The sequence below is a fragment of the Ambystoma mexicanum genome, chromosome 5q, assembly GCF_040938575.1.
Source record: "Ambystoma mexicanum isolate Mex_15411 chromosome 5q, UKY_AmexF1_1, whole genome shotgun sequence".
Classification (NCBI taxonomy): Eukaryota; Metazoa; Chordata; class Amphibia; order Caudata; family Ambystomatidae; genus Ambystoma; species Ambystoma mexicanum.
Genome location: NC_090933.1, coordinates 1,404,489,905 through 1,404,510,211, shown reverse-complemented (window position 1 = coordinate 1,404,510,211; position 20,307 = coordinate 1,404,489,905). Strand labels below are relative to the sequence as shown.

Below are 20,307 nucleotides of genomic sequence, written 5' to 3'. Positions count from 1 at the left end.
GAGAAGTTTTACACGCGATTGGCCTGGGTATGTGTATTTTAGGGGTGCGCAAGAAGTTTTACACGCGATTGGCCTGGGTACGTGTATTTCAGGGGTGCGCGAGAAGTTTCACACGCGATTGTCCTCGGTACGTGTATTTCAGGGGTGCGCGAGAAGTTTTACACGCGATTGTCCTGGGTACGTGTATTTCAGGGGTGCACAAGAAGTTTTACACGCGATTGGCCTGGGGGAGCGGGTACATGTATTTCAGGGGCTCGCGGGTGGTTTTACACGCGATCGGGCTGCGATCGGGCCTGGGGAGCAGGGTACGTGTATTTCAGGGGTGCGTAGGTGTTTTCACACGCGATCGGGCCTGGGGGAGCGGGTACGTGTATTTCAGGGGTGCGCAGGTGTTTTCACACGCGATCAGGCCTGTGGGAGCGGGGTACGTGTATTTCAGGGTCTCGCGGGTGTTTTCACACGCGATCGGGCCTGGGGGAGCGGGGTACGTGTATTTCAGGGGCTCGCGGGTGGTTTTACACGCGATCGGGCCTGGGGGAGCAGGGTACCACTCACCGTCTGCCTTGCGTGTAGAAGAACGCGTAGCCAACACCCACCCGCTGTGAAGTAATAGCGTGTGAACCCCAACGCCTGCAAAACACACGCACCGCAACCCACGAAAAGCACGTACAGAGCAATGGAAATCCACGTGGGATCATCAAGCCCTGCCAGGGCAACACCCGTGCGCGATACGTCACAGACGTGCTTACGCGCTATGGGCCTTTGGTCCAATGGAATCGCATATGCGTGCTGACGCGCTTACGTGCTAAGGGCTTTTCCTCGAATGACACGCTGACGTGCAGAATTTTCACGTGCCAAATCACTCCGTATCAAGCTGGCCACACGTAAGCACACAGAAGACCACGCTCCTGCCCAAAAGGCCAAATTACTGGCCCCCAGAGCCCAGAGCAGCCTCCCACGAGCCATCTGCTGCTGCCTGCCTGTCTGCCTGCTGCCACTGTGCCCTGCCATTTGGTGCCTGCACATCAGCCATCTGCAGGGGTCCAGTTGCTGTGTCCACCCCTGCTGGAACAGAAGACTCCCGACTGGGATACCATCGCTCCACAGCCCAGCCCCAGGACCCAGTTGCCCACCCACGCCTGCCTCGGGGGTTGCCATGTCGGGGCAAACACCATCCGAGACCACTGGCGACCCCCAGCCAGAGGGGCAGAGGGCCACCAGCTTCAGTCAGAAGGAAGTTGGTGTCCTGGTGGAGCTTGTCCTGGTGCATTATGATGCCCTCTTCGGTTCATCACGCGCCGACAAGGAAGGAAGGGACAGGATCTGGGACGACTTTGTGGTTGCCATCAACGCGGAGGGGGTGGCAACCCGCAACATCAAGCAAGTCAAGAAGCGCTGGGAGGACTTGAGGTCCAGGACCCTCATGAAGGCCCGGCGCCTCGTGGAGGGGTGCCGGGGCAGCATGAGTACCATCCAGATGAGGGTCCTGGAACGCGTACGCCCAGTGCTCCATGCCCAGATCCTTGAGAGGCAGACCCGTCTGGAGTCGAGCGGTAAGTGGCCAAGCATTGCTGTGTGAGACAGGGCATGTTGCAGTGTGCTGGTTGTCTGATACTTGCCTGTATGTGTGACATAGGCCATGTACGCATGTGTGTGTGCAGGGACATCATGGTCATGCATGTGAGACCAGTAATGTGTGAAGCACACGGTTGGTGTATGTGTTTAAATGCAACATGGGGAGCCCTATGTGGAATGGACACATGAGAGCATGCCAGTCTCTGTTCCTGGACATGGGTGGGGGTGAGGGATGTGTGCTGATGCCATGTACATGTATGGTGTCCATGTCTGGGTGTCTGACCTGCGTGTCTGTGACTTGTGAATGCCATGGATGCATGACACATGTCTGTGACAATGTTTAGAATCACTGATGCAGCCTAGTTATCCTTGGATCCACTGTGTCTGGGGTGTACGAGTCCAGATGGATGAAAGTAGGGTGAAGTGTGTGCATGTGATAGGCATGACCCATGATGCATGTGAGTTCCAAAACAACATTGTATGTTTCAAGAGTCCCTAGGACATGTTTGCTAATGTCCATAGCATGCGCCATGCCTGTTACTGCATGTGTTTTGCCTGCAATGACCCATGTGTTGTGGAGGGACATGATGGAAGTGATCTTTGACAGTGCCACTCATCTGCTATTGCTTCCTGTCTAGGTGACCATTGTACAGTACCCTAACGCTTGTGTTCTATGTCTCCCTCTACACAGCGCAAAGTGAAGAAGAGGGCGGAGACGGCGCTGTGGAGCAAAGCTGCAGCGGAAGGGGTGGGTGAGCTCCCACAGGGGCTTGCCACGGCGGAAGACGGGTGGAGCCATCCAGGTTGGTGGTTTCTACAGAGGAAAAGGAGGCCGCTACTGAGCCGCACATGGGGCCTGGTGGGGGCATCCCTGCTGGTGCAAGTGTTGCAGTCCAGGGGCAGGAGGCAGCACAGGACACCGTGGAGGGGCCTGTGCATGTCACTGTCCCTGACACTGTGACTGCATCACCATGCACCAGCAGGGATGCCCCATCCCAGGCCCGTCCGCAGGTAGGGGGGATGTCCATGTCATCTGACTCCCCTCCACCTGCGGACGAGGGGACCCCTGGCCATATGGGGAAGGTCCCGATTGGTGTTGCGTTGCGCATGGATGTCATTCGTGATGACATGCGTGCTTCCCGGGGGGAGCACGCACGTCATCACGAAGAGCACCGTGCCAACGTGGCCCAGTTGGGAGCGGCCGTGGTCGGGGGTTTCGTACATGTGTCGGCCACTCTGGCGACCCTCTCCTCCTCTATGGAGGCTATGCGCCAGTCCTTCTCCATGCCGTCTTCCGGCCCAGATGCCACCAGGGCCCCCTGTGGACCTGCCCCGACCACCCGGGGGTGGGGGTGCAGGGGCACATGAGTGGGACATGAGTGGGGGCCTGCTGGCAGGTGCCGCACACTGCTAGGGGTTGGGGGTGCAGGGGGACATGAGTGGGACATGAGTGGGGGCCTGCTGGCAGGTGCCCCCCACTGCTGGGGGGTGGGGGTGCAAGGGGACATGAGTTGGTGATCAGTAGTGCAAGGAGACGTGCCTTTGCTGGTGGGCATGCCCATGTTGGGTGGGCTGCCTGCGGGACATGACCAGGGGTTCAGGGTAGTCCCCTGTGGTGTGGGCTGCCTGCAGGGGCCGTGGAGGGTGTACAGGGAACACCTGGGAGGACCCACACTGCCAAATCACGTGTAGGACTCCCCGGCACCCCCGAAATACACATACCCTGCTGAAATTGTGTGTGTAACTTCCCGCGCACCACAGTAATACACGTACCCTGCTGAAATCGCGTGTGAAACTTCCTGCGCACCCCAGTAATACACGTACCCCGCTCGCACAGGGCCAATCGCGTGTGAAACTTCCCGCACACCCCAGTAATACACGTACCCTGCTGAAATCGCGTGTGAAACTTCCCTTACCCCAGTAATACACGTACCCTGCTGAAATCGCGTGTGAAACTTCCCGCGCACCCCAGTAATACACGTACCCTGCTGAAATCGCATGTGAAACTTCCCACGCACCCCAGTAATACACGTACCCTGCTAAAGTTGCGTGTGAAACTTCCCGCGCACCCCAGTAATACACGTACCCTGCTGAAATTGCATGTGAAACTTCCCGCGTACCCCAGGAATACACGTATCCCGCTCGCACAGGGCCAATCGCGTGTGAAACTTCCTGGCACCCCAGTAATACACGTACCCTGCTGAAATCGTGTGTGAAACTTCCCGCGCACCCCAGTAATACACGTACCCTGCTGAAATCGCGTGTGAAACTTCCCGCGCACTCCTGAAATACACGTACCCTGCTGAAATTGCGTGTGAAACTTCCCGCACAACCCTGAAATACCCATACCCTGCTGAAATCGCATGTGAATCTTCCCGCGCACCCCAGTAATACACGTACCCTGCTGAAATCGCGTGTGAAACTTCCCGCGCACCCCAGTAATACACGTGCCCTGCTGAAATTGCATGTGAAACTTCCCGCGCACCCCAGGAATACACGTAACCCGCTCGCACAGGGCCAATCGCATGTGAAATTTCCCGCGCACCCCAGTAATACACGTACCCTGCTGAAATCGTGTGTGAAACTTGCCGCGCACCCCAGTAATACACGTACCCTGCTGAAATTGCGTGTGAAACTTCCCGCGCACCCCTGAAATACACATACCCTGCTGAAATCGCGTGTGAAACATCCCGCGCACCCCAGTAATACACTTACCCTGCTGAAATCGCATGTGAAACTTCCCGCGCACCCCAGTAATACACGTAACCCGCTCGCACAGGGCCAGTCGCGTGTGAAACTTCCCACGATCCCCAGTGATACACGTTCCCCGCTTGCCGTGCTCGTACAAGGTTAGCGCAGCCCTTTGCGCTGGATTGGGGATTTTGATGGCTTTTCCCTGCGCGAGGGGCGTTCTTGGGGGCGTAACTGGCGCTGCTGCAGGGTCGCTGCGCCACTGTGTGCCACGGCTGGTTTTCCATGAATACGCTGGGCGCGGAAATGGATTTTAGCGCACGCGGCTGGCGCAGTTTATCGCACGGGAACACTGTGCACCAGCCGCGTGCGCCACTTTTGTGCGAAATTCCATGAATTACCCCGACAGTCTTCAGGAATACAATCACAGTACAATCCGAATTCAGTTCCCCCCTAGCAAGCTTAGAGAAAAAGGGATGATTTTTAACACAGGCAAAGTACTTTAAAGGTGGTATGCAAAGAAGGGAAAAATATGCTAACAATGATTTTAATTCCCTATAAAAGATTCATGGTGGGTGATAGCTACTTTAAATTAGTTCAGGATCACTTTAGCAATGCTCTATGAATGATTGTCAGGTTGCAACGAATTTCAGCAAAGGAAAGCAAGAAGCTGCTATTTTGACAAGTGAAGAAATTTGAGCCAAATCGCAAATTGCGGCACTTTTTCTGAGTGCGTCAAGCGCGATTATGGAAAAAGTATAATGAATAGTTCTGGGTCCGTGATCCTGAACTAATTTAAAGTAGCTATCACCCACCCTGAATCTCTTATAGGGAATTAAAATCATTGTTAGCATATTTTTCCCTTCTTTCCATACCACCTTTAAAGTACTTTGCCTGTGTTAAAAATCATCCCTGTTTCTCTAAGCTTGCTAGGGGGGAACTGAATTCGGATTGTACTGTGATTGTATTCCTGAAGACTGTGTGTGTTACTTCCATCTCCTTACATTGCATGGGGGGGAGTGAATTGTCAGAGAAAAAGTAATCATATTATCTTTTGCTGAAATCAAATCAAGTTTATTTCTGTACTGCCTTTTATTCATCTTTGCATCTCCTTGAAACCATAAAGCATTCCCAGCTACCTTGTTATTTCCATACCAACTCCTAAGTAATAAAATAAGTGTGCTAGTGTAAGATTATCCATTGTTGATCAACATCATATTCTTAAGTGTGATATCAAATATTAATTTATTATAAAAGTGTGATACATATCTATTGTTTAATTTTTCGAATAAACCTTTTTAATTGGCAAAACAAACCTACTTCTTGGCTCAGTGGGGTCAGGGGGATTCTAAGAGAGGGGTGTTATATAAGGGTTGTCATCCAGAGTAAACAAACTGGACATAAAAATACATCAATAAGGGTTTCCATCAGCATCCCAAACTAGGCATTGACTTAGCTGTAGTGCTGAATTGAAGCCGTTAACAACTGAAAGGTTAACTTTTGTCTTTGTAGCACCAATTTCAGTAGTTCAAGTTTCAGGGCATCCCCCTGAACAACAGTGCCAGGTGTCTGAGGGGATGCGGTAGGAGTGGTGGCAGTCCCACTAGTAGACTCTGACATCTTCAGGGGCAAGGTCCACATTGGAATCCTCCCCCCTTTCATCAGGAATATCAGAATCTCCCTGGTAATCCACAAGGACAGCTATCAGCTCTGCCCTAGACATATCCTCAAAGTGTAAATCTCTCATTTCACAAGCACCCTGTAGAGCTTTTCATTCTGGTTAGTTTACCATTAGCAGTGGGTTCCATTGTTTGTAGTGATGTATTTAGTATATACCACTAACCTTTCTAGTGTAGATGGTTTGCAGGAATCAAGGTTAAACACTGAGTCCAAAAACCAGTGATCCCACCACTCTGCCACCAGCATAAAGACTAGGGAGAGGTGGGTTGTACCCCCGCCAAGGCTCTCAAGGGATAAACGTGGACGAGCAACTAAGGCTGAGACTCACAGAGGTGATGCAAGCTGGTTCTTGGTGCGTACAGTGAATCCCCAAATCCCCACAAAGGATTGTCTACACAAAATGTCAGGCGCTACCCTGGTTGTTTTATTAAATTACATAGAAATTCTGTGGATATGTACACATTAATAAGATTCACTATGTACTCAGAAACACTCTAGTTCAACAACTAGCACACTATATACGCTACTATGTGGTATTACAGTTATTCTTAGGTTCACACAATGTAAAAGGGAAGCACAGTTTCCCAGTACTGACGGTCTGAAAGACTGATCAGTTTCCCCATAACAAATGAGGAAAAGGCAAGGGAAGTGAAGCTGAAGGCTTTACGTCTCTTTCAAAAGTCAGAACAGGGTAAAAAACAAATCAAACAGATTGGGGGTCCATAGGAACTATGGAGGGAAAGTTGTCAAAAGAGAAATATTTCCTAACATTGGCATATATGGACAGAGCCAGCTTGGACATGTTTTCTTATAGTGCCTTTACTGAGATTATGTGCAAAGCAAACATGAGTATGCTCTTTCATGGGAATGCTGGCATATATTGTGGTGAAAGGTATCATGAAAGTGCTTTGGGTGTACTGTGCTCCTGTGTACTGTGGGTGACTTGTATCTCTTGGATTTTCTCAAAACCGGTTGCAAACTGACTTTTTACCCAAATGTTCACAGAAACTGTATAATGCAATCCGTTATTCAATAAATGTTCTCACATATTTGTGGAAAATATTTACACCCTGCCAATTAGAATAATTCACCAGCTGCTACTGTGGCTGGTACATTTGGATGCCATGACCGTGACCACCCCCTCATTTTGTCGCTTGTGAAACATTTAAGCTTTGATTAAAATACATACTTGCATCTTTCACCTAGTGCAATGCATGGAGTACCCCTACAGTATCATGATCATCAACATGGGCGCTGTGCATGCCTGGTGGTCAAGGCAGACCTGGACTGTGGTGCGGCCCCTGCATTGTTGAGGGGCTTGGGAGGCCCCTCAGTCTGACTTATATAGGTGACCCCAAATTGTGTGCTAAATTACTGATCCAAGGATGTCTTAGATGATCAAGGGAATACACATGTTGCCACTCTCAGTATTTTCAAAATAATATTGATTTCTTCAGAAATTTTGTACCTGTGGTTGGGAGTGCGGGGTTCGCAGCATGTCCCCAGTGATATGCCGTCGGTTCAGGTGTCCGTCAACCACAGGTGAAGCAGCCACATGAGCATTCGTACCGAAGGTGGCTGAATCATTGAACTGAGAAAAGAATGCAAATATCATCAGTGTGAATATATTGCCAATTCCAGTCTGGATTTTTGTTGAGTTAATGAATTATGACATGATAGCACCATTTAAAATGTATGAACTCTTTGATTTGATAAGTTTAATACTTGTGTCTTCTGGATTTTCCAGCCACACTATTCAAAATATTTTCATATCAACCTCGTGTTGAGTGATTACAACAACTTTTCAGTTCCATAAGTCCTCATCTAGTTGACTAATGCAATACACCGAATTACATGAATCTACAATCATACTAATTAGATTTGTATAGGTGCTATTCAAATTCACTTTAGCCACATATGTGCTCCTTAAACCAATTTTGTCTTTCGGTATTACTAAAAAGTGAATTTCCAACATTCGTACCAAATATGACATGATATAGCGTTTATAATGCGCCTATAGAAAAGTGTTTCAAGACACGACGAGGCAAGGGAGGGGGAAGAGAGGGAAGACAGTGACAATGATCTTACTAGGCCAGGTGACATTGAGATTGCACAAGTTATGTGGAGGCGGGAGGGGGAACTGTGCGGGGGAAAAGGGCGAGGGGGCAGTGCAGTACATAGAATAAACAGTAAAATAAATAAGACAATAATCAATAAAACAATAAATGAAAGTGCGGCCAGCTGGTGGCAAGTGCAAGGGTAAGAGCAGACATCCCCCCGTCCCCTTCCCCCACTCTCCCCCTCCTTCTAGTAAATTCTTCTACAGATTGTTCTAATGACTTGTTTCATGTTGTAAATATGCTTCACTCACTACTGTACCTGTTGTTTTATTGTAAAGCGCTTTGGCTTAAAGCGCTATATAAATTCAATAATCATAAACATAACATAAACATCAAGTGTCAAGTGCTGGTAGGGGGCTGCAGGGATACAGAAACAGCCCCCGAGTGCAAGGGCTTCCAGGGGGGCAGTGCAGGTGAGCAGGTGTGCAACTGGCACTGGGGGGGACCTGGGCCCGAGATCAGAGGGTAGCCAGGTAACCAGTGCAGTTTCAGCCAGGAGATCAGCAGGGGCGAGGAGGAGAGAAAACAGAAGCAAAGAGGAAGGTCTTGAGGTGCTTTCGGAACCGGAGATGGTTCTCCTCATGTTTCAGAGAGCAGGGAGGCTGTTCCAGAAGCAGGCCCCAGCCGAAGAAAGAGATCTACCACCAACTCATTGCTTGGAGAAGCGACTGACCCTGAGGGAGTTGGAGGCGAATGAGCAAAGAGCTCGAGTAGGAAGATATTTCGGAAGAGAGAGTTGAAGGAATTGAGTCTCCAGACGCCAGAAGGCCTTGTGGACAATGCAGAGGGTTTTGAACTTAATCATTGCCGCCACTGGGAGCCAGTGCAGAGATTTCGTTCCTGGAGAGATACGATTCCTGGGTTTGAGGCCAAGGACAAGTCTTGCAGTCCTGTTTTGGATGGGTTGCAGAGGGTGGAGAGTTGAGGCAGGCAGATTTAGATAGAAGCTGTTACAGTAGTCCAGCCTTGAGAAAACCAAAGCTCTAGAGAGAGTGAGCTTCCGGGGGAAGGATAGGAAAGGAAGAATACCTCTGAGGAGGTGCATCTGGTAGTGTGACTACATAGGGACATCAGAGATGTGAGGAGAGAAGGAGAGTATGGGGTCGAAGATGACCCCCGAGGTTTTTAGCCTCGCAAGTGGGAGCATGAAGAGGGCCAAGAGAGGCCGGCCAGAGAGTGACAGGAAAGGAGGGAGCAAGTGGCATTAAGGGAGAGATCAATGGCGCCACACCACGCCTGCAAAGCCAGAGATTAGAGAAGGAGAAGAGGTGGTGGAAGGGAGCCTGACAATGAGTTCAGTGTCATCCGCATACTACTGAAAGTTAAGGCAGAGAGCGGCAATGCGGTTGGCAAGAAGTGGCAGTTATCAGTTGAACAGCCAGGGAGAGAGGTTAGACACCTGGGGAACACCACAGGTAGAGATAGAGATAGAGGAGAGGAAGGACCTCAGTTGGACCTGGGAGGGTCGATCAGAGAGGAAAGAAGTCAGCCACGCCAGGGCCTGATCGGTGATACCCAGGTTATCACGGAGACGGTTGAGCAGGATGGCATGGTTGACCATGTCAAAGGCAGACGAGAGATCAAGTAAGATGAGGACACAGAGGGTGTTGGAATCAAGGTTGGAGAGCAGGTCTTCGCGGATGTTCAGGAGAGCAGTTTCCGTGCTTCTGGCAGCTCGGAAGCCAGACTGCTGGTCATGGAGACAACCAACACATTCAGTGTGAGGATTAAGCTGGGAGATGGCCAGCCTTTCCAGAAGTTTGCCAGGAAAGGAGTGATGGAGATTGGGCGATAGTTAGCCGGGTACGACGGGTCGGCATAGGGTTTCTTAAGAAGAGGGTGCTCAAGGGAGTGCTTCAGGGGGGAAGGGAAGACTCCAGTGGAGAAGGAGTGGTTGCAGAAGTCAGCCAGAGCAGGAGCCAAGGTGTCAATGTAGTCCTTGATGGTTTTGGAGGAACAGAGGTGAACCTGTTTACACAAGACGTTCATAGATCGGACTTGTCTAGAAACCTTGTCTGGGGAGAACAGGGTAAAGGCAGAGAAGGAGGGAGGAGAGGTGGCCACAGACGGACCAGAGGAAGAGCAGGGAGTAGAGGGAGAAGGGGGAGAGGAAGAGAGAGAGGACAGGATGTCCTGAGTTTTAGAGATGAAATGAGAAGCCAGGGCAGTGCAGAGGGCCTGGGAGGGGACAGGAGAGGTAGAAACTGCAGAAGGATTGGCCAACTCTTTGCAGAGTTTAAAGAGTTCAGCTGAGTTGTTAAATGCTGCAGAGACGCAGGCTTGGATGTGCGCTCTCTTCTTGGTGCGGACAGAGAGCCGGTATTGCCTTTGGAGCAAGCGGCAGGCCAGTTTGTCAGAGGATGTACTGGAAGCACGCCATTTCCTCTTAGCCACCCTGCACTTGCGTTTAAGGGTGGCGAGGTCTGAGTCGTACCAGGAGTTGCACTTGGCTTTGGGCTTCAAACAGCTCCTCATGACAGGGGAAAGAACATCGAGAGTATCAGATATAGCAGAGTGAAGCATAGGAAGGGCTGTGTCAGGGTGAGAGTCAGCCAAAGGGGTAGAGGGTGTGAGAAAGTGGCAGGGAAAGCCTCAACTGACACATGCTTTATGGGCCGGATATCCGAGAAGGTAGGTGTCAGTGCTGGAGTTGGCTTGGCCTGAGGGGTAGAGAGGGTGAGCTTGGAGGAAAGGAGAAAGTGATCACTCCAGGGGAGAGGAGTGGTGAGAGGGATAGAAAGGGGAGGGTCTGTAGAGATCAGCGCATCCAGAGTGTGCCCTGCAGAGTGAGTCGGGCCAGAGGGGAGAATAGAGAGTAAGAGAGAGTTGCAGGGGTCACAAAAGAGTCCAGAGGAAGGACAGGCAGCATCCAGGTTGATGTTAAAGTCTCCAAGAAGGAGGAGTTGGGTGGTCGGGACCAGGAGGAAAGAGGAGAGGTCCATCCACTCAGAGAGGAAGCAGGAGATCAGACTAGGTGGCCTATATATGGTAGCCACAGTAAGGGAATGGCCAGGGGATAGAGAGAGCCTGCAGATGAGGCATTCAAAAGAGGAGTAGGCCTGCCTAGGAATGACAGAGGCAGGAATCCACTCAGGGAAGATCAGGGCTACACCATCTACGGAGCAAATGGAACTGGGTGCTGAGAGGATCTTGTAGCCGTCAGGGAGGAGGGTGTCAAAGCTTGTGACAGAGCTGGCGGTGAACCATGTCTCAGTGAGAACGAGGACATCCACGTCACATTCTTCAAGGAGGCGGCAGATGGCAGAGGAGTGTTTGACAGCTGAGCGAGAGTTTAGAGTGGCAATATGGAGAAGGTTGCCATCCTTGAAAGAGTTCCGGGGATGTGTAAAGATTAGAGGTATGCCCTGCGGAGGTGTAGAAGAAGCCTGAGGGGGGGAAGATGAGGAAGGAGGAGAGCGCAATGTAGCCAGGAAGTAGACAGTAGGGGAGGAAAGGAAGCCCTGAAGGGAAGAGAGGGAACAGTAGGAGAAGAAAGGAAATGGATGAGGCGTGGGAAGCATTTATCAAAAGGAGAAGGTTGGCCTGAGTGCCTTGGACCAAGACGGTACCATTCAGGTAAACATTAATGATGACCTTAGAGGAGTGGAAGGAGGCCAGGAGGGCCACCATTAATGATTAATGGGAGAAGAAGAGAAAGGGGAAAGCACACAGACCATATGAAGAGTCCATAGGTCTGGTGAGGGAATGACAAAGAGGATGTCAGTGAGGGTTTGCCTGGAGGAATCACTGGTATAGGTGTCAGCGATACGGAAGCCTGGATTGGAGACCAGGATATCCTTTTTAAACTTCTTCCTACCAGATTTAGTGAGGAGAGCAGGAACGTCGATAGAGAAGCAGTTTGAAAATATAGGGGAGACAGTGAGCACCGTTGAGTAGGTCGGGAGAGGTAAGAAGAGGAAGGGGGGTGGGTTGGGGAGGGAAGAACCCTAGGAAAGGATACAGGGAGGGGCACAAGAAGACAGGACAGAGAGAGACAAGACAATAGTAGACAATTGGACAAGACCACAGGCGCTCAGACAATGGTAGAAAAGTATGCTAGATGAATGCTTTGCTAAGAAGACCATAAAACAGCGCTACTTTTACAATGCAATTTTTGAGTACCAGAGAAAAACACACCTAAGTCTAAGAGTCCTGTATAATGGGAAAAAGGCCTAGGTTTCACAATGCAATTTTAAGACTTTTACAATCCAATTGTATGTACTTTTACAAAGCAATTTTTGAATACCGGAGAAAAACACACCTAAGTCTGAGAGTCTGCTATGTGGCAGGAATGTTCAGGGTAGAGTGCAGGCTCCATACATGGCCCGGCTACTCCTACCTTACTAGTGGCTGCTGGTTGACGGCTGGCCACTGGCTTCTGACACCTGCAGGCACGATCTGGAGCCGCCTCTGCAGGGGCCGCCCTCTGCCTAGGGCCCTTAGCCACAGGGGCTGCACGGGCAGAGGGCTGCCCCGGGAGGGTCAGTGATGACCAACAGCCAGTCAATCGAGGGAGGTGGGCGGGCTGGGAGGCGAGAGGGATCAGGGACCAGGAAATGGATGCCGGGGAGGGGTGGGAGAGAGGTAGGGAGGGAGGGAGAAACAACAGCGCTAAGAGCGCTGCGAGCAGCCAGAAAAATACAAATACAAAAAAAGGCCCAGGAGGGTCTCTTGGCAAAGGGATGATACATATTATTGTAATTTTGCAATTCTGTATAAATCGAAGAATGTATGTATCCAACCTTCAGCAAGGAAGATGTAGGACAGTGTCATTTTATGGTTGCGCATCAGCAAACACTCTTAACATGCACATTCACATTAAGGAAAATGCAACTACAGAGCGTGTGTATTTTCACTGGCAGTAACGTCATTGTGCACACCAAACAAAGAATGTGCAAAGGGACACAAGACAGATACTGGGCGCTGTCGTATACTAAATGAATGGGCCGCATTACTCTGCAGCTGAGGCACATAAAATCATTGATCAAAACATGCTGCACTCTTCTCAATGCATTTTACACCATCGAAGTGCGCTGCAAAACACAAAGTTCTAGGGCTTGATTTACCAAAGTGTTATACAAGAGTGCAATCCCATGGAAACAAGCTTCGTAAATCCAGCCCTACTATTGTCTTGTAATGCTTTAAGTAAGGGGTATAGCCAGCAGAGGGCACTGTTAGTCGAAGCCAGGGGAACCGATATCTGAGCACAATTAAATAGAAAGTCTATTAGCCATTCCAGCCAATCAGAATGCCAATAACACAGCCATTATTCATTGGCATACTGCCCACTTTATGATGCTAGAAGAGCTCAGGCGTACTTCTCTAACACTTTGGGCACATCTCTTGACTAACCTCTTCCTACCCTACACCCACCTAAAATGCACTGCTGCAGATTATAAACCTCTCCTTTAATTGCCCCTACCCAAGCCTCCACTTCTCTAGAATGGATGCCAAGGAAAGAGAACCAGGGTGCATGTTCAAGCACTCTTTCCTAGCTTCTTTGGCAACCACTGGTGTAGCGGGGCCCCCCACAGCCCTCACAGTGCAGGGGGCCCCGCACATGTCCTGGGATGGGGCCCCCTCAGACAAAAAATAAACAAAACAAATGTTTAAAAAGTTTCTTTTTGAAGTCACTCTGCCTTAATAAAGAAATAATTTCTTTATGAAGGCAGAGTGACTATAAATAGATACTATTTCTTTATGAAGTGCGAGGGCGCCCCCACCCCATGACATGGAAGACTACAGGAAATAACAAGGACGTCTACAATACATTATTTCTGTAACTGAAATAATTTCTTTATGAAGTCAGACTGACTTTTTAAAATAATGGGGCCCCTCTCCACCCCATGACATGGAGGCCTCCATATCCTCTACAGATGACGGGAACAAGCATTCTGGCTGCTGCAGGGAGTTGGAAATCTTGTTCCCTGGACCAACAGATTAAAGGTAAGAAAATAGATTTTCTTTAAATGAGTTTGCATGCATGTAAGTGTGTGTATATATATATATATATGTGTATATAATGTAATGTGTATTAATGAGTGAGTGCGTTATGCAGCCTGGGTGTGCCTATGTGAGGTTAGGGTGAAAAGGTGCACACACAAATGTATGGGTGGCTGGGTGTGCGTGCGTGTGTACAGGGGCTCAACAAAACCTACATTTCGGGGGGCTAGCCCTTCAAATGTCGGGCAAGGCACTAACTTCACGGGCGGTGGGGGAGGAGCGAACTTATTTGTGTGGGGGCGTTTAACTTTTTTACGCATTCTAATGAGACTATTCTAGTGCAGCTTTAATGTTACAAGCAGTAACATTTTAACATCTCTTTAAAATGTTTTTAAAATGTTTTAAATGTTTTAAAATGTCTTTAAAATGTTTTTAAAATTTAAAAATCTTTAAAATCTCATTTAATAGTAACATCTCTTTTAGTCTGAAAGATCCCACTTATGGACTGCTGTGAGAATGAGCAATCTCATGTCTCCTTTCTACCCATCCAATCACTCCCCTGGTATGCAAGTACTAAACCCACAACACAATTTCAACAGCCTAATAACTAACAGTGAAATGCTTTACGTTAGTAATTGCCGGGTCTTTTTTAATGGCTAAACCCAGGCGCCGTTTAACATCTCTGTCCTGTTCTGTCCGGCAACGGCTTTGTAGGTCAGCCAGGGCGAATCAACATAGCCCAAAATTACAAGGGGTGGGGGAGAGGACTGAAGCCCAGTCGGATCAATGGTGTTGTTCCACTGCTTGTGTTTAATGCCATGATTACTTGCTGGTAATCTTCATTACTTGTAGCTCCATTCTTCCTCACCCCAGTACATGTGTATGGGCACTTTGTACGTAAGCACTGGGACAAGGAAGAGGGACATTGAGGTAATTCGGGTCAGAGGTGCAGATTTTGGGTGAACATAACAAGTAAGACGTCAGAGGTCTATTAGAAAATAATATTAAATGCACGAAAAGGCTTGATTGTGTGGTCTGTAGCCCCATGGAAATATGAAGTTGGATGAACGAGATGGTCACATCTACGCATGGAGGCAGACTGTGCTTCTCACTCCCTAATTTTCTCAGAGCTAAGAACACTCTCAAGGATGAATTTCAAAGGCCTAATTGACAGTAGACCACTGAGGTGATGATGGATTGATATGCTTATTGGTGGGAAGCTAAAGTTAAGATAACCTTACCAGCATCAAGATGGCCAACCTGTTTGCTGTTAAATTAGGTGGAAATACTGAAGGAGGGTAGAGTGCAAACCAATTGTAGAGGACCTGCGCATTTAGGGGTCCTATAGTTATAAAAACCAATGAGACATTGTGTATTTAGTGACGTTCATAGTGGTCATTTTAAGGGGAGATCTTAGTTGCCCCACCTGATGTTAAGTAGCCAATCACACATTTACACTTTTTTAGACTAGTATGGATCATATACTTAGATGTTCACTTAGAACCTATCCCTGTTACTCAGAGGTTTTTGTAGTTTGCCACGTAGGATGACGTTAGTACACACGTAGGTCAACGTCATTGATGACACATATTACTTTTAAAAGCTCTCTTTTTTCTTAAATGAGTTGCATTTGAAGATGGAGCGATTGTGTTGATGTTCATTATGCTCCCTGTTTTAGAAGGGTGATATTAAAGCAGTCTTCCTTTTGTCAACTTCTTGAGTCGGTTCCATTATTGATGTATGAGTAAGGTCTGCATCCCCATCCATCTCAAGGGTAATTGCTACTCATCAAAGGGGCTGGATTATCCAGTTCACTTGGAAGCAGAGGATGGTTTAAGAGCCATCGATCTGAGTAAACTATAGAGTTTTGGAAATATGGGACGAACTTTGCCATTCGGCTGAAAGGATGTGACGCTCCCCGTAGATAGTGGTTAGTGAAAATTTTAAAAAAGTCTTGCAAGACCGGGTGTGACGGGTCCCCTAGTTTCCATAGAATCCCCTCCTACTTCTACGTGAAGCGGATCGATCGGTAGGTTGAAGAGGCGGTAAAAAGGGGGACGATCCTGAGAGTCGGAAGACGAAAAATCATATCAGCGAGTACAAAACTGAGCGAGTTGACAAAAGCGTGGCTGATGAGTGAAGAGAAAAGAGAGTAACGGAGGGTGGTGGGATAAAATATAACATGAGAGTAAGAGTGTAATATATATGTGGGGAATGAGATATTGACTCGAGTGTGGCCGTGCAAAATATAATCGAGAGAGGCCACGATAAGAGAATATGCAGCTTAGACAGTACAGTGCGTAACCGCGGATAAAATGTTTATGCCATAGCCTCAAGGAGGGTCACTATCGAAGGCAGCCCTGCAGCATATGACGACATATTTGCATGCAGCATACACGGGGAAGAAGCTAGAGAAGCAATTAGCTAGTTTAGAGCTTTGGAAAATGTACCACAAGGAACGAGATGAACCGCCTCCTTTAGATTGGATACTTAATGTATGCAAAGAGGGGGGTGAAGAGCCCTCTGCTCCACCCGCCCCAATCAAAATAGGGGACGAGAGCAAAAAAGACGATGGGTTATACCCATTAAGAGAGCTTAAAGCAGCAACAGGATATAGCAACCCGACATATGAGTCACCTGTGCAAAGCAGTAACAAGAGAAAAATATTGAGAAAGATGTAATCTCCAAGGTCCCGAGGGACAAGGAGAGACGAGATAAAGAGAGAAGTGATAAAGCAAGTACATCTCTATATATAGGAAGAGAGATAAAACGATGGAAGGGAGAAAGAGACAAGGCTGATGAGAGAGCGCTTTTACAGAACGAATGGATGGCCGGTCAGATTTTGCTTAAACTCAATGGTAAAAGCATTGAGTATATAAGACAACAGGAAGATCAAGACAAGCAAGATAAAAAAGATAAGGAAAGAGAGGAGCGATTGAAAGATGAAGGAGCAAAAAGGAATGATAGGCAAATACTAGAGCAGTTACATCAAGAGGAACAGTCGAGAAAACAAGAGAGAGCAGAAGAACAAAAAAAAGTGATAACAGACAGAGCAATTGATGAACAGGAAAGGTTAGAACGAAAAAGAATAGAAGCAGAGGAACAAAAGTTAAGAGATAAGAGAATAGAGATGAAAGGATGAGGAGATACTCAGGGCAAATGAGAGAAGGGATATGACGAAAAAAGAAGAAGACAGAGTTAGAGAGGAAGCAAGGAAACAAAGAGAATTCGACGATGATATAGAATGTAAAAGAAGGCAGAGAGCATGCAATCTCGATCGCCTGGAAAAGGAGATAAGAAATCCTGAGCCAGAAGTAGCATGAGAGGACATAGAGGAATTCTTCCCAGAATACGAGTCCTTACCAGGCCCGTCTAGAGTAAATCTGGAAGACAAGTGTGAATATAGGAGCATTGGGGAAGTGATCGATAAAGTATATTATGACATGAAAAGAGTTAAAAGGGAAGGGAAAAAATGATCGACTTGAGAGCACTCAATTGTATGACATAGAGGGATCCTCATATAGTACGAGGTCAAAGGAGCTGACTCTGAGCAGAGATGATGAGGAGAGAAGTTGCACAAGTTGGGCACAGGAAATGTCGGACAAAGACGAGATTCTGTTCATGGGGAAGAGAGAGGGAACGTATGCGGTCCCGAGGGATGTTTTTCAATGGAGAAAGAAATCAGATGGTCAGATTTAAACGCACCTGTAACTAGGGTGTCAGAACCATTGACACAGTCAGATCAGCATAAGGAGCAACTCCAGGGTGAGAGGGGGGAGTCGCAGAATTATGTGAGCAGATTAAGATCGCTACCAGGTAGAAGGCGATGTGGCAATATCGTCCCTCCATTAGATAGACAAATGAGAGATGAAAATAAGTTTGGGGCATCACAGTTTCCTTTGTTAGAGAAAGGAGGGGCCAAACCACACTATATACCATGGGCCCAGATGGACAAGGATAACTTAGGGTGTAAACTCCCCAGTTTGAGTTCGGGACCGGGAAATGAATATATGAGTTGGAAAAAATGACAGGAGGAAACGTGTTGGCTATAGGGGACATTAAGGGTCTCTTAATTGCCATACTTGGTGAGAGAGCTGATGATGTGTGGACAAGGGCAGGGTGCCCTGGTGTGACTACAGTAAACACTGTTCATGATGGAGCACCATTCAATAGCTGTAGGGCGGCAGTCTGGAAAGCGCTTAGGGTACTGTATCCAGACACGTCCGACATGGGAGCTATAATGACAAAAAAGATGAAAGACGGAGATGATTCGTTTCTTTACATTCAAAATTTTCAGGCGGCGTGGAGCCTGGAAACGCACGAGGCTTGGGGAAAATCTATACCTGTGTTTTATCATATATTGTGTCAAGGGCTACCAGAACCTGTGCAGAAGCATCTTACGAAGTAAGTGGGTATTGAGGCAAAACCATGGACGGATATTCAGCTGACCATTGCACATTACTGCAGACTCCTACAGGAAAAGAATTGCAAAAAAGATGATGCTAGGAAAAGCAAAGAGGTGAAATGAGTGCAGAAAAAAATGTCTAAATATGCCATTGAAAGGGCAATGTTGACGAGTGTAGATGGATCGAATTCACACCAGATTACAAATATGCCACAGGTGAATAACCAAAGGCAGTTTGACCAGAGTAATAATGGGTTTACTCTGCGTTGAAGGAGTGGATTTCGAGGAAGAGGTTTTCAGAATAATCAAGGAAACTGGCAGAACAATCAGGGAACCTTTCAAAATAATCAAGGTGGGTTTCAAAATATGCAGAATGATGGTCAAAACATGCAGGATGGGCAGATTAGGAGGCCACCTATATGTTGGACATGTGGTATGGCGAGGCATTTTGCTCGCATGTGTAGAAGTCAAGGGTTCGTGCAAAATGGCCAGTTTTCAAGAGGGAGGATTCCAAACCCGCCTTCATATTTACAGCAGAATAATAATGAGTTTGCTCAGAATCAAACGATGCAATAGCAACAAGCGCAGAGAGTGCAGCAAGGCTTGCAGACACAGCAGGTAGCAGTGGCTCCGCCACAAGGGCAGTCGCATGCAGATTCAGCAGAGCACAAGTACAGAACAGTTAACGACACCTAGGATAGGGAGTGTCACTGTCGGTGGAGGGAATCCATTTGAAGGTAATGGAATTAGTCTGTACCCGCAATAGGACAGCTCACTGGGAAACTTGATGTATTCAGTACTATCAGTGACGCTGAATCCTCACGAGGAACCGAGGGGACAGGTCAATATAGGGGGCAAACATATTTTTCATTTTTAGTAGATACAGGTGCAACGCGCTCATGTATACGTGAGGGAAAGTTTTTAATGTTTGGCACCGCCATGAATACTCAAGGTTTGTCAGGAGCTACACGCAGAGTTCCTTTCACTGAAGAATTACCCGTCTCTATAGGAGAATGCGATATGAAGGTGCCTTTGCTATATTCACAGCAGACACCTGTCAATATAATGGGTCGAGATTTGATGACGAAGTTCAATATGACAATCTCGTTAACTGATGAAGGCATAGTATGTTCAACACCAGGAATGCATTATTTAAACGTGTGTGAAATTATCAGAGCATTCGCAGGACACATAGCTATGAGAGCAATACCTTTAGAGCCAGAGGTTTTTCATTTTGGAGTACGTGTTCTATTGGCATATATGCCAGGCCTTGCGGGCAGAGCAATAATAATACCTGATGAATTTCTCTTTAGACCAAATATATCTATGCATGAAGAAGAAGGGCAAGTGTTTCCCTTAGAATTACAAGCAGACATTGTGCAAGGAGAAATGGCGTTGCTTGATGGGAATGATGACAAAGGCAGACAATGGTGTGCAGTGACTGCCATCGAAGAAGGTTACAGATTAACTGACGTCACTGATGAGGACATATTTGGCGATCATCCACCTGATGACAAAGTGATATTTGTGATGAGTATTATTTATTGGGTAAAAGCAATCAAACGAGAGGTGCCTCAAAAAATTATGATAGCACAACAACGTCCTGAGTATTTTGATGAAGACATGGCAAAAGTGCCAGCTTCATTATGGGCCACAGGCCCCTATGACGTAGGCCTGTTGAAGGGGGTCAGAGAATTGAAGATTACATTGAAACCAGGAGCAATTTTACCTCTAGCACTGCAGTATTCCATGTCTCGAAAGGCAGCTGAAGGTATTTTTAAGATGAATTCTGCTATGATGGACCAGGGCATCTAAGTGACGTCAGAGTCACCATGTAATACTGCAATTTATCCTGTGAAAAAAGGGAAGGTGGGGTCTTGGAGACTAATACAA

General features: G+C 47.7%; 1 protein-coding gene across 1 annotated transcript in view; it reads right to left on the bottom strand.

The window, feature by feature from the left end:
* The window catches only part of LOC138498459 (fibrocystin-L-like), a 1,772,245-nt gene that overhangs the window by 654,610 nt on the left and 1,097,328 nt on the right, over positions 1-20,307 (bottom strand). Inside the window, exon 22 of the mRNA XM_069622209.1 lies at positions 7,415-7,537. Coding sequence (XP_069478310.1) covers positions 7,415-7,537 — 123 coding nt within the window. The remainder of the gene's footprint in view (positions 1-7,414; positions 7,538-20,307) is intronic.